General features: G+C 43.0%; 1 protein-coding gene across 9 annotated transcripts in view; it reads left to right on the forward strand.

The window, feature by feature from the left end:
* The first annotated feature begins 9,027 nt into the window (after positions 1-9,027).
* The window catches only part of CAPRIN2 (caprin family member 2), a 36,024-nt gene continuing 30,591 nt past the window's right edge, over positions 9,028-14,460 (forward strand). For 2 of the 9 annotated variants that reach the window (XM_030041237.2, XM_030041238.2), the window contains exons 1-2: positions 9,641-10,641; positions 12,635-12,697. In XM_030041237.2, the coding sequence (XP_029897097.1) occupies positions 10,300-10,641; positions 12,635-12,697 (405 nt within the window). In that variant the 5' untranslated portion in view covers positions 9,641-10,299. The other 7 variants (XM_030041242.2, XM_041118182.1, XM_030041239.2 and 4 more) reach the window with 7 other exon arrangements.

Below are 14,460 nucleotides of genomic sequence, written 5' to 3' on the forward strand. Positions count from 1 at the left end.
AGGCTGTGACTGAAGATCAGCCCGTGGAAAGGACCCGTGCCCAAGAAGTTTGTGAAGAACTGCAGCCCGTGGGAAGAACTCACGTTGGAGAAGTTCGTGGAGGACTGTCTCCCGTTGGGGGACCCCACGGTGGAGCAGGGTAAGAGTGAGGAGTCCTGCCCCTGAGGAGGAAGGAGCGGCAGAGACAGCGTGTGATGAACTGACCCTAGCTCCCATTCCCCGTCCCCCTGCGCTGCTGCAGGGGGAGGAGGTAGAGAATTTGCGAGTGAAGTTAAGCCTGGGAAGAAGAGAGGGGTGGAGGGAGCATGTTTTAAGATTTGGTTTTACTTCCCATTATCCTTGTTTTGATTTGATTGGTAGTAAATTAAATTGATTTTCTTTTTTCCCCAAGTTCAGTCTGTCTTTTGCCCACGACCATAAGTGGTGAGTGACCCCTCCCTGTCCTTGTCTCGACCCATAATTGTTTCTTTATATTTTCTCCTCATCCCACCAAGGGGGAGGAGTGAGCGAGCAGCTTCCTGGTGCTTTGTTGCCGGCTGGGCTTAAACCACAACAGACCAAAACGTGAAGATAACCACATCTGTTCATGCTGCCTTTCAGCCTTACTGTAAGAGAAGATTGCAAGATTGTGCTTTGTTGTCGTTTTTATAGTTTTCCTTCCAAGCTGTAGCATGGTCACTAAATCTCTGTCTCTCTCCCATCCTCACCCCTGGCTCTTTGTTTTCTTATCAGCAGTGGTAGTGGTGCAGGAGTATAATACTGGTCTGCTTTTCTGAGGATCTGAAAACACTCTGCTGCCATTAACTTGACTGGAGGCTGAAGGCTCTTGATTACTTCACAGGTTTTCTTCTTCAGTTGTGCTAGTGTACAGTTGGTTGAAAACCAGGAAAATTGTAAACAATTTAGAGAAACTATTCTCCTATATTCTGGCAAGCTTCAGAGCTGGTTCTGTTTTTTCTTACCAGAAAACATCCCTCATATTCCATTGGATCTAGGAGGTATAACAGTGGTATGCTTTTAACAACATTATTAATTGCTTTTTTGTAACTACATTTCTGCATGTTCAAAGTGCTGCAGAAACACTTGGGTTTTGTTTTCCTTTTTTTTCAAACAGGACCTCTGAATTGAGCAGTATTCCTAACTTTTAAAACATAATAATACATATGTATTTGAATTATATGAATAATACAGAGTAAACAATTATTCATAAACACTTTAAGTAAAGTTCTTTCATGTCACTTTTTCATTAACATACAAATACTGTACTGGAAAGCTGTCAAGATCTTTATCTCGAGGAAGCACTAACTGCTCCTCTTTAAGAAGGTGAACCCTCCCGTTAAGATCACAATTCTTGTGAGCAGGAACAACAGCAAATGCAAAAAAACCCCATGTTTTTCAATATGAATTTTTAATAAAAATGAAATTTGTAGAGTATATTGTCTGAGTATGAAGTCAGTGGGATTAGTCAAATGCTCAAAGTTAAGCATGGGCTTATGCACATGTTTAATTAGGGTCCTGAACAAAAAATAATTTGCAGGCTCAACTGCAGCTTATACTCCCTGTGGCTCCGGGCTGCCATGTTCTGACACTTGTGTGAATGGTTGCACTCATATCAACATGGCCCATATAAAAATGCAAAGTACTTAATCAAATTGTTCCAAGTGAAAACTTGCTTCTTGTGGCAAAATCTAATAAGGTAAGAGAAAAACAGATTAGTTTCTATGCAGACATTTTAAGAGCGAGTGTCTGAACTACTGTTCCTAACAAATATTGAGAGTAAATGAAAATGGGAGTTAGGTGAGGCAGATGATTAAAACAATGTCCAATATTTAATTCATTTCAATAGCATAAAAAATATTAAGACCCAAGTTGTCAGGATCCCTGGATAAATGCACCCTGTTAGCTAAGAGTTTTATGAAATTGTTGGGGTGGTTTCAGCCCTGTTTTAAATTGTCAACAATATCTCTATTTCTGATAAAAATCAATTTCTATTTTTTAAAAGATATTGATAGATTTATGAGCAATTTATTTGCTGGTGAGTCTAAGAAAATCATGGTTAAAATAGAAAAATGTAAGATCTTTTTAGAATACAAATTAATAAACAGCCTGGATTTTATTAAAAGGTAGGAAGATGAAGGACTACAATCAAAATTGGTTTTAATACTTTGAATTCTACAAGGCGTGATTGGAGGTCTTCAAGAAACAGAGGCCCTACTACCCTATAAATACTTAAACTTGTGTTTATTTGCATTCATGTGATCAGTATTGTTTTATTTTGTAAGACAATGGGCAACATAAAATTAAGCATACTCATTCATGTATGTTTTTAGAAAACACCTCTCCACTTTTTTAAAGCTATCAGAAGGCTGTTTTGGGTCTCTGCTTTGTTTTTATTTTTTTCCTATAATTTCTATTTACTGTGTATTTTAAACTTCTGTTAACATCTTCCCCACATAAATATCATATTTCATGTAAATTTTAAATTTTTACAGGAACACAGATTAATTAAATACACTAACTGATAATAAAAATCTCTACAGTCTTCAAGCTTTGTTCCCTAATCATTTTGGGTGTTTTTTTTTCTCCTGACTGAATCTCATAATAGCACTTTGTGAAGTTGCCAAATTCTGCCCTTCTTTTTATTCAATTACATACAGGTGCATAACATTTTGCATATGAAATTGCTCAGAACTTGCAGAAGAAAAAAAAATGAAGCTATACAAATTGAGTCCTGAGTTCAGGTCACAGACAGAGTTCAGGAATGCCAATTTGTCTGCCACCCATCCTTTCCTTCTAATGAGAAAAAGTCAGAAAGTGGGACCTATTTTTTTCTTTCCTCACAACATATTGGGTAATGATGCAGAGAAAGGTACCAGATTGGAGAGATAGTCTGCCGTGGTCTGAAATCAGACTTTAAAATTAATTAGTCCTAGAATGCAGCTGTGACATAGTAAGATTCAAAGGGAAACCCAAGTGAAAGTATTTTCTACAGGTCCACCTGAAAGCTTGAGATCAAAGTTGTTTAGGTGGCAATAAGACAGAATTAAATTTGTCATTGGTATTTCCCTGCGAATAATAAAAATCCATTAGCTTCTCTGGAGGAGTTAGGGTTATTGGTCATAGATGAAAGGCATGAAAGCTTCTAAGCTGTCCAAATCATTACTATCTAATACATTCCTAAGATGACCAACTGGATAAAGAAAACAACCAAGTCAGGCTGTTACCTTTTTAAGACCTATTTGACACCATGGTCATAATAGTACACCCAGCCAGAGATTCATGCTTGTGAGATTCCAGGAGATCCTCTGCTACACGGAGACTGGAGCCATTAGTGATTAAGGATCCTGCAGCTGAGTCAGTGGACAAGCAAGCAAATCAAATTCTGTGAGAAGAAAATGTGTTTGCATAAGAACTCAGAAGTCTGAAAAAGAAGGACCCCAGCTGTTTGAGAAAGGTTTTAAAAAAAATTGGGAAGCTACTTTAATGGAGATGAAAACCATAGCACAAAAGTGCTCTAACAGAGAAATACAACATAACAGAATAATATTTTAATGGACGTCTGCAGCATCGAAGGGCTCTTCAGGGCTGTGATGGAAGGACAGAGTGACTGAGCAACTTATAGATACTTCTTGGGAAGCAAAGAAGCACTGGACTACCTGGGCTCTGCCAGAGGAGCAGATGAGGGCAGCATACCTGACTCACAGTATCATGGAATTAATCCCTGTGCAGAATGGTGAGCACGTGCAGTTCTACGGTTCCTATTCGTAATAAAATCTTCCTACGACAGAACGCTCCTTTACCTTTAGGAAAAAGAAAGCATTTTTCCACAGACTACAAAAACTAAATAATAAAGGTCAGTTTTGGAAACAGCTTTGGTTTTGAATGGGGAAATACACTGGGCAGATTTTTATCAGCATTCCTGTGGATGGTGGAGGTGGGATTATCCCCCTTTTCTACAGCCAAAAGTCACAGCCGCTACTAACTTTGAGTCTGTAATTTGAGACATATAATGCCTCATTCTCCAGAATACTTCGTATGCAAAAGACTATATTATGCTCAAAGCATCTCCCCTGTTTATGCCAGTTGCAGCTGTGAATGCTCTGTATCTACAGCCAGATCCTAAGCCATCTAGAAAATGAAGATCATATCCATGTAAAGTTCTTCAGAAGTTTGTAGCAGAGATAGGGATAAATTTAGCTTAAAGGTCAGTGTTCACTTGCATTATCCATGAGAAATTTTTTTCCTGCGGCTATTTTGCTCATTCACTGTAAGTCTTCTAAATCCTACAAAAACTAGGTATGAGTCCCAGACTCATCAACTGTTTCAATGCACAATTGAGTTTTGTTCTAAGGCCACATCCATGCCAGGCACAGAACAAAAGAGGGGGAAGGGAGGGGTTTCATGGAGAAAATAACACTCTAAATGTGTTAATATATCAATTTATCAAAATGCCAACAGACACATAAAATGAACTGAATTAATATTGGTTTCAAAGGAGAATTTTCTTCTACTATTTTCTAACTTTTCAGCGCCTAATTTTACAAACTTACTAATATTTTAACATCAAATTTCCAAGGTTTCCCCAATAGTCTATCACTCAGACTACTCTTCTGTCCCATATATTATCTTTCTCCCTTTTATCTCCTCTGCATCCAAGTAAAGCATCTTCTCAGCCATGTGCTCAGTAGCAGAAACACAAAAAACGTAGAAGTATGATTCCTGTCCTGAAAATGAGGGCGGTCCTCACAGCAGAGTGCAGTGGCCATTCAAAGCCTTACAGTCTGCATGTTCTCTGCACGTAAACTCTGGAGAGAGTTTAGCTGCCAAAAAACCTAACCAGCACAGGTGTGAGTTGCAACTTCCAAGACTTATGAGTAGGCAAACTTTTTTCATAGCGTCAATGAAAGAAATGCTTCTGACATAACAAAACCACTTTCACGTGCCAGTCCCTATTAAAAAGTATTTATGGGCAAACATTCCCTTTAATCTCACCCTTGGAAATCAGTTAATTTCTTTTGAAATTTTCACTCACGCACACACACACAAAAAAAGAAATCCCATATGAAGGCCTGCTCTGCAATGTTTCCCCTTTTGCAGCTGAGGTTTGATGAGGTCCTAAGCAAGGACAGAGAAACTAACAGAAGCAGGTGCTGCTGCTTGCGCTGCTGGGACCGCAACATCTTTCTCCTCAGCTGGCCAGCCCCTCTTATTACTAAAGTTGCCCAACACTTCCCAATGCATTTTTTTAATTTGCTTTTGCTTTAACAGCTTTTTCAGTTCCAGATGAACTCTTTCATTCTAGGTGTCTGCCTCAAACTGAGTTGAGACCCACTGGGTTAGACATTTTCAAGAATGGGACTGAAAAAACAAGCAGTTCACGGGGTCCTTTCTGCATTTTCACTGAAATTCCAGAAACCTGCAGCCTGGGAACAGGAATTTCAGCTTCGCTGTCAAGGAGTGGCTTTTGTGCAGTATGCGCATACACAGGCAGTCGCACATATTCCACAGAGAACTCTTTCAGCTGAACTTGTAAATTCTCCAAAGATGCTTCTGCCAGCGAGCATAACTCTGTTCCCGCACAGATCTTATAGGTGTTAACACGCGCTTTAATTAAACATACGCTGTTTGGCCCGGAGCTACATAGGTGAAATTTGACTAAGCTTGTACTGGCTGCTCCCAGGCACAGTAACTATTTCTGCTTACTTTCATGGCTCCCTTTCCCTTGAACATTATAGAAGAATAAAATGTCTGATGAAAATGCAGAAAGGGGAGGGGGGGGGCAAAATTAGGGGAATGGAAAGGAGTCGATAGAATCAAGAATTCTGGTGAGGTGAGGACTGAGTGAGGAGATTAAAACTGGCTGGGAATTGGAAAGGGTGCCTGGCACTGGTTGCACAAGAAGAGCAGGAATGTGAGCCAGTTTGCTAGGCAGGATTGAACATGGAGGTAAAAAGGAAGGAGAAAAAGTTTCTATACAAGGAAAATGAAAGTAGGATCCTGTGAAGGAAACACAGAAGACAAGGAGCTGGAGTGTAAAGGGAGAACTATGTCTTTAAGAAGCATTTGCAAAAGTTAGTTAGAAATCATTGTGGTGTGCAGCAGCTTATGCAAGGCAATGCTGGACACTGAGTGAAGCACCCGTTCACCAGACTCCTTGGCTTTCAGTTCTGAACAGCAGACAGGTAGCCACAGGGTATGTACGTGAAAAAACTCCTTGCAGCATAGCATAGCCTTGCAGCGGTGTATTTCCTATGATCCTCCAGGTTCTTCCAATAAATTGGGTGTAATTCTGACTAATATTCCTCTTTGTGAGATCTAATGTATTCATCCCTTGTTGGTTCCAGAATTTCTCAGCCTTCCTTTCCAAGAGATGTTCCATGACTGAAGCAGGCTTCTCTAGTCCATCACTGTATAATCTTTGCAACATGTTCACTGTATGTTTTTCTCTCCTGAAGTTAACAAGCAGCTGATCTTACTCTACACATCCATTTACTTTCTGGAGTTTTACAATACAATAATAAAAGGGATGGCAGGGAATGAAAGCGGGAACCTGGTCTCAGTCTTCACCATAGCTGGCTGAGGGTTGGCCCACTGTAGCTGGAGGGAGGCAGGCTGACGCTGGATGCCACTGGGATTAGGAAGGGGTTTGGTAGGCTGGATGACGAGTCAGGTGTGGAAAACTGGAATTGGTTGGGTGAAAGGTTGGAATTGTGTGCAAAGGAGATACTGCTTCTCAGAGGAGCCTGTGACTCGGGCAACATGCAGACCTGGGTAGAAAGACTGAGCCTGGGCTTCAGGAGTGGAAATAGGAATGCAGGAAAAATGAGAGTGGGATAAACTGCTGGGACTGGGAAAAATCAGGGCAGTCCCAGTTGGAGGGGATAAGCAGAATCAGTGAAACATGAAAAAATGAACAGTGTGTTCTTCTTCAGCCATTAGAGTGCAATCCCCTTCTGATCCTGGAGTAAAAGGCACAGATCCTCAGGTTGGGAATGCTGAACATCTAGGACTCCGTGGCTATGACTGATGTGTGGCTAGACTATGATAACCTATGATCATCTACATAAAGACAATCTCACAACGGATCTGCAAAATGGCAATAAACTAATTAATTTAGGCTGCACTTAATCCCGGCATTTCCTAACTTTGGTGTGCTTGACCTTGGCACATTAATAACATTCTTTAAAGTACTCGAGACCACACATATACTATAAATGTATATAGCACCAGTCTCAAATAGTTATTATGTATTTGTTTTAAAATGAAGTTCAAACATCCTTTGATTTTAAACATGGATTTGGCTTGTATGAATCTTTTTTCAACTTCTTCCTCTTCTATACAATTTCCTAATTCTAAAAGTGCACTTTAAAGTAGTTTGTGAGCTGTAATTATGATTTATAGAATAGTCCCAGGTGTCTGCACATTAATTATGACTTATTATTAATATATGCATTAATTGATCATTTATTTTATGATTACTTTGCAAGGATCTAGCCCATCAGTGCTAGCTCTGAACAAAACCACACAAAGAACAGAAATCTACTGGAAGGACTTTCAGTGTACGTTGCTGCTCCTAGACACAAGCTGTGTCTTACTCATTAGCATTTCTTCTCAGTCATGAAAACTAGCCTCACAAAGTGACCTCATTCTAGGAGCTAGGGCTTTAAGAAAAATAAAGTATTTTGAGACTTCTGATTAAACCAGAAGTGGCAAGATCGTGGATGCTACAGGTGGTTCCATATGGCTGAATCTCTCCTTATTGTTTGAATCACTTATCGTTTGCTTGTTTTTACTTTTAAATGCAATCTTTCTTTTGTACGAGCCCTTCCTCTCCAGTTCTCACATCCATCCTGTGTACTACATAAGCACCTTTTGTGTTCCGTAAAACCTCTCTTCGCAGTCCTCCCTTACTGACTCATTTTTGTCTCTTTCAAAATGTCTCTATTTTCACAACTTTCAGAATCTCTCCGAACTTGCTGTATTATTTATTGCTTTTTGAGGTAATGGCCACAAAAAGAGAAACACAGGAAACGTAATTCCCGCTTAGTCCTCTGGTCTTTGGAAGGTCTGTATTCTCTAGTCTTCCAACCATTGATACCTTGCATAGCACTGATATCATTGTTGGAGGTTAACAGAAGTTTTTTGTTATTATTATGTATGTTCAGTGGGCTTAAGTGCTTTTACTAGCTACCAAGTGTTTACATGATTGGGTTGCATTTCTAGAGGACGTACACATCTTCTGTTACATAAGATGACCCACAGTCCTTGAAGTCTCCTCAAGGGGCTCCGTACTGGCCCAGAGGAACCCTTCTGCTGGTTTAAGCAGGCGCAGACCCACATTTCTTACTGTCCCACGGCCACCCAACCCACGCGAGTGAAAGGGTGCGACTGGGCCCCGTGTTGTGAAGAGGTGGAGGCCGGGATCCCCTCGCCCTGGGGTGACGAGACCCGTTCCTCAGGGCTGCCTGGAGAGAGAGAAGCCAGCCTGTCCCGGGCCGACCGTTCTGAGGCTGCTGTGACACCAGACAGCAGATGTGCGACTAGACAGCGGATCACGGCTTCACCGGGGACCTGCGCGAAGCCCTCCCTCACGGACAGAGCGAGGCACGGGGTGCCGTCGCGCCACTCGTCCCTTCCCCGCGAAGCCGATGGCAGGCTGCGCTCTGCCAGGACGCCCTGTTCCCCACCTCCCGCCAGGGCCGTCACTCAGGTCTCTCGCCCACGCAAGGCTCTGGAGGAGCACCAGCTCTCGCCCGGGAGCTTGACGCCTCAGCCCCCGCACCCAGGGATCCCCCAGCCCGGAGGGCGACCCCCGGGTGGGGCACCCTGACCTTCACAGGGAGACGTCCCGCCCCGCCCCGCCCCTCCGCACCCGCTGACGGGGACGGCTCCCCGCCCCGAGTAACGCTCCCCACCCCTCCCCGCGTCACGTGAGGCGCGGCGGCGCAGAGCGGGAAGGCAGACGGGCAGGTGAGGCGGCGCCGGCGATTGGGAGGCGGGCGGTGACCTCCGCGGCGGGCCCCGCCCCGCCCCGCCCCGCCCTTCCGCGGCCGCTATATTAAGCGGGGGGCGGGCGGCGGGGCGGGCCTGAGCGTGTGCGGGCACCGAGGTGAGCGGGGAGGCGGGAGCGAGGCGGTGCGGGGCCGGGCCGGCCGCGGTCCCCCGCAGCCCGGCGGCCGGAGCGGCAGCGGGAGCAGGCGCAGGAAGCGGCGGAGGTGGAGGTGAATGCCCGGGACGGTGACGCCGGCAGGAAGGAGCCCGCCGCCGCTCTCTTCTCCCTCCTCCGCCGCCGTGCTCAGGGCGAGGCGTGCGGGGTGGGGGGCCGGCGGCGGCCGTGCCCTCCCCGGGAGGTGCTTCCTCCGTGTCCCCGGCAAGGGCGTGACGAAGGGCTGACCCCGGGCTCTCCCCTCGGCGGGCCTCGGAGCCGGCGGGGTGGGCTGCGGGGGCACCTCCCTGCCCGCTGGCGGGGGCCGCGGCAGGGGCTGAGCGGGCGTCCCGGGGAAATGCGGGTTTTCTCCTCCTCGGCCCCTCGCCGTGGGCGGCCGGTGCCCGCGGGGGTCGTGTGCTGCAGGCCTCCGTGGCGGGCAGGGAGGCAGAAATGTGGTGTCATTGCTTCCCGGGAGCAGGTGTAAGTAAGTAGCTGAAGATGAGGGTGGCGGAGCATCTCTTGGAGAAATTCTCTGTTCAAGGTTAAAGCCCAGCCCCTCCCATCAAAGCTGGTGTCTTGCCGTGGCACAGGCACGGCTTTTGGATGGGTGTAGGCAGAGACCAGTTCCTCATGAAGAATGATGCTGTTGTAACTGAGTGTGCTGCTTGCTTTATTAAGCAATTTTTTTCGGTCTTTGCTTTTTCAATTGAAATCTTTTCGGTTTTAAATTCTCAGTTGGATTGCTGCAAAGGTCGTGAAGAGGTAAAACTGATTTAATGGGGCTAAGAAGAGGGGCTATACCTTCAGGCATGCCACTTCCAAATTTTCATTCAGGCTGCAGCCTGGATGCGAGGCTGGCGGCGTGATTTGCAATTGCTTGCTTGCAGTTTTTTCCCCTGTGGGTGATGTGTGCAGGAAACCTGCCTAGTTTTATATGGACGCTATATTGGGTTTCTGGAATCATCCCCTGTGCTGTCTAATTCTGCCTATGTAAAGGATTTCTGGTGTCTGGATGGGTGGGGAGACTTGAACAATACAAAGTTTGCCTTGCTTTGAAATTCCTGCTACAGATATTTTGAAAGGGCAGGGAGAAGAGTGAAAGATTGTGATAAATTCTAACCAAGGCTCGGCTTTGTGGCTACATGTTCTGAATGTGTGAGAAGAAAAGATGTAACTTTAAAAAGGGGAAGGGGGGAGAGATGGAGCTAAATAAAAGGAGTTTCTTTGCAGCTCCATCCATTTCAATGGTGCAGCTTTCCCAAGCCCCTTTCCGTTGCCCATCATCACCTTCAGGCCGGTCAGAGGAGGGTGAGGATAAGAGCATGAAGGCGGCCAAGCAGCAGGTGAACCCGTCTGGGGAGACCCAGCCTCCCTCCAGCCCCCTGCAGTCTGCGCTGAACTCGGCAGCCTCTCCTTCCCAGGCGTATGAGACTTACATCGATAATGGGCTTATCTGCCTGAAACACAAGATCAGGAACATTGAGAAAAAGAAGGTAACTTGTTTTTCTTTGGTATGGCACGGCACATACTTAAGCTGCTAATTGTAAAACTCGGTGCCTATTTTATAATATCTGGAATAAGGTTGTGTGCATATATAGGGAGTAATCATGGATTTTTTTAAAATAACCCATGGAGGGACCTAGATGTGGATTTGCTAGTGGGTTTTTGTTATCATTTATAACCCCTCTGTAGTAAAGAATGGTGTTCTTTACTCTTACTGTTCTGAAATAGGCTACTTGCATTTGATGTTGTATAAGCATAACATTATTGTTTCAGAGAATCAGGAATGCAGCTAACTAGAAGCCTGCTCTCAGCTGCTGGCTTTACTGTGCATGCCCAATAGTTAGCAAAAGTAACTGAATGTTGATCAAAACTGGGGATTGCTTCTCTAATGGACTGAATCAGTTCAGAACTAACTTGGAACTGACTTGGAGATGGTTTATAGTCTTGCAGAAATCTGCATATTTCTTCTGTTGATTACATGCATCTAATATTAGGATGTAGAAATGTATGTAAAACTGGAAATTAGAACAGTGTTTCCTCTGACTCATTGAAACTTCAAATTATATTTAATAATGAAATGCCCTTCACTTTAAAATACAGAAGTCAGATTTATGCAAATATAGACAAATGTTACTTGCTAGAAAGCTTTTATACAGAAAGTCTCCAAAGTGTGCTCTCTTGCTTTGAACTGTGCTTTTCTGGGGTGGGGGGGGGACACAGAACAGTCTTAAGAATAGCTGAGGTAATGATATACCTAAAATATTGTGGCTATAGCTAGTCAGGCTTTTTCATTCTAAGACTTTCAGTTGATTGGCAGGTGACTGAAGGCTGTGTGCATGATTTTTAACTGGGAAAATGCTATTTTCTGTAAGATAAAAGAAATAATGGTGCTGTTTGCTTTCAGTACTGGATCAGGATTACAAGTAAAGCAATTGTATGAATATGTTCTGCTTCTCTAAGTAAAAGCTTTGTGTCATGTCTTAGGGTGAGGAGAGGGAATAGATCAGACTTCTGGCCATGTGGCTAGGGGACTTAATCCTCCTGCAGGAGATGCAGTATTACTGCTGTCTCATGTCATGCATCATGCTGTAATTTTGAATAATGTCAGATAAGCATGTTTTCTTTGTGTGATTAACCAACTTCATGTTGTATTCTAATTCTGTCCAAGGAAGCTTATTGTTGTGAATTTCTCTGTATCTTTAATTTTCACATGAATGATGATATGGCCTCACCAGCAAATGAAAGTGTGACTTACTAAAATGAGTAAAAGTGTTCCTAGTTCTAGGCTCCTATACGTACTGTGCCAGAAACTCTATGTGGGTAGATACACAAATGAAATAGTACTCAACTTCATGGCAGTGAACTCCCCTTTCTTTTCCCTGTGTGCATAAGTAAGCTTGTAATACCAAATAGCTTAGTTTTGTATAGTTTACATCAGCTTTTAAAGACTGTTTCAGTATATTAGAAATAAATCTTATTTCTCCCCTAAAGACATTAGTCCACTTTCTTAGGAAATAGTGCTATAAAATCTTGATGACATAACTGAAGCCAGTTTTTTGAAAGACATGGTCTGGGAAATTAAGTAGGATTATTCAAGGATAAAATAACTAAATTGCAGCATTGGCTTGGAAAAGCTAAAAAAGCCTAATTTAAAGTAAGGACACTGGATGTATTTGGAGCCACTTAAAGATCTAGCGTCAATGCATTAGTATTTCTTCAACGAAACAAAAGTAGCAACTAAGAACTGAAAGATCAAACATAGGAAAGGGAAGTAGTCCTGGAGACTGAGATTGCCAAATCAAAGGCATAGCAAAAGTTTCTGTGTTCCCCTCTCCTGAAAATGAGAGGAAGTAGTAAAATTCCTATTCTGTTGCAGTATGTGGATGACTTAAAATACAGAAAGAATATGTAACTTCACTTGTACCCCATACTCCATGTTAGATAGAAATCAATATAAAAAGTGTACTTTGTATTTTGCTGCAGCTCAAACTAGAAGACTACAAAGATCGCCTGAAGAAGGGAGAAGCCCTCAATCAAGACCAGTTGGTAAGTTTGCTTTATGCAGGAGTGGATGGCCTCAGAACCTTCAAACATGTCAGAAGGGATAGGTTGCTGAAGAAAGTGGTGGTGTAGTTTTAAAGAAGTAATGCTTGCAGGCTTGCAATGGCATTTTTTCACAAAACCAAATGGACAAATTATTGGTAATTAAGCTGAATGGTGAGCCCACAAGCTTTGTCTCCTACTCTAACCTTCACATTGTGTACTGAAGTAATAGAAGGTCCTTGTTTATGTTTGCTCTGTAGGCTTTCAGCTTCAGTGCTCCTGCACCTTTATGTCTTGATGAGGTGTACGTATGCAGCTGACATATATGGTATTGCAGTGTTGGAACCCGAACATCAAGACTTTTGGTGTAGCTAATTAATCCTCATGATATCTTCATTAACAGGTGTTACTTGAAATTGCCTGTTTGCTGCACAGTGCTGTTGGTTACAGGTGGTATAGTATAACTGATGAACAGTCCCTGTTGGTAGAAAGGAAGATGCTGGTTTAACTTGCATGGGATCTAAAGGCTTTCCTAACACAAGAACCTAGCTATGAGTTACTTAGTTGGGAATGTTTTCTTGTCCTAGTGCTGCCGTTAGAAGGCTGAGAGTTGCCAGCACTCTCAAGTGCTGTTAGAACAATGTGGCTGTTTTGTACCTCAGGTTGCTAGAACTTGGAATGCCAGAATGCAAGATCACTAATCAACAAATGTGATCCGCTTTGTGGAGCTAGCTTAAGCTTGCCTGATGTTAAAACAGTGGTTCTGGCTTTTTTCTGTCTTGGACTAGAATGGATTCTAGAACTGAAACCAAGTTTCTGTAACATGAAAGCTATTGCTTCTTAAGCATGTCTGAGTAGCAGTGTCACATAATCCAAAGATGACTACTATTGCTGTAGTCATCTAGGAGTCACATTTTTAAAATGTACTTCACACATGCTAAAGACAGTTGTGTGACAAAGGGAGCTGACACTTCAGTGGTAGTGCTGATCCTGCTAATGAACCAGTTGGAAAAATACTTCATTGACTGTTAGGTTTATCACAGTGCAGCAGTAGGAGAATGCAAATACTATTTCCTTACTCTGAATCATTTGTAAATGAGAACTAGACATAAATGGGATAAGAGGGGAAATAACTTGCTACTTGAAAGTAGAGTAGATCTATTGGAGTGAATGATCGTTTAGCACTTAACTACAAAATCTGATGTAGTGTCTTGCCATCTCAAGAGCAGAAGTAAATGAACTAAATCTGATGGTATGAAGTAGGATGATGACCTTTTGGTTTCTCTAAACAGTCTGGAATCAGGCAGGCAAGAGTCTTTTGTGTTTAGATCATAGGTGTTACATACAGTCTATTTTCTTCTGTCACTAACAGACTATTGAACAGTATTCTGTGTTTGATTAGTCTTGAACGTGTTTTAAAGCTGTTTCTAAATTTGACTATTTATCTTTGGCATACACCCTGGACTGTGAAAAGCTGTTAGGTGGAAGTGAAATTAAGATGTGGGGAACTAAAGAGGTAAAGGATTCTGTAGGTGGTTTTTTTGCAAATGCATCTAGCAGCACTAACTTTGGAAAATGGCAATTAACTTGGTTACTGGCTTTCAGTATCCCCAGCTGAGCTTAACTTTTTAAGTATTAGTATATTTATCCCAGTTTCTGGGATATCTTGGGTTTCTAAAATGGGGAATTAAAATTCAGTCTTGCTAGTGAACTGACCAGTGGTAGTCAAACTGTTCAGATGACTGTTGCAGAAGCATGTATCAACT

The sequence above is a fragment of the Aquila chrysaetos genome, chromosome 17, assembly GCF_900496995.4.
Source record: "Aquila chrysaetos chrysaetos chromosome 17, bAquChr1.4, whole genome shotgun sequence".
In the NCBI taxonomy this organism is placed as follows: Eukaryota; Metazoa; Chordata; class Aves; order Accipitriformes; family Accipitridae; genus Aquila; species Aquila chrysaetos.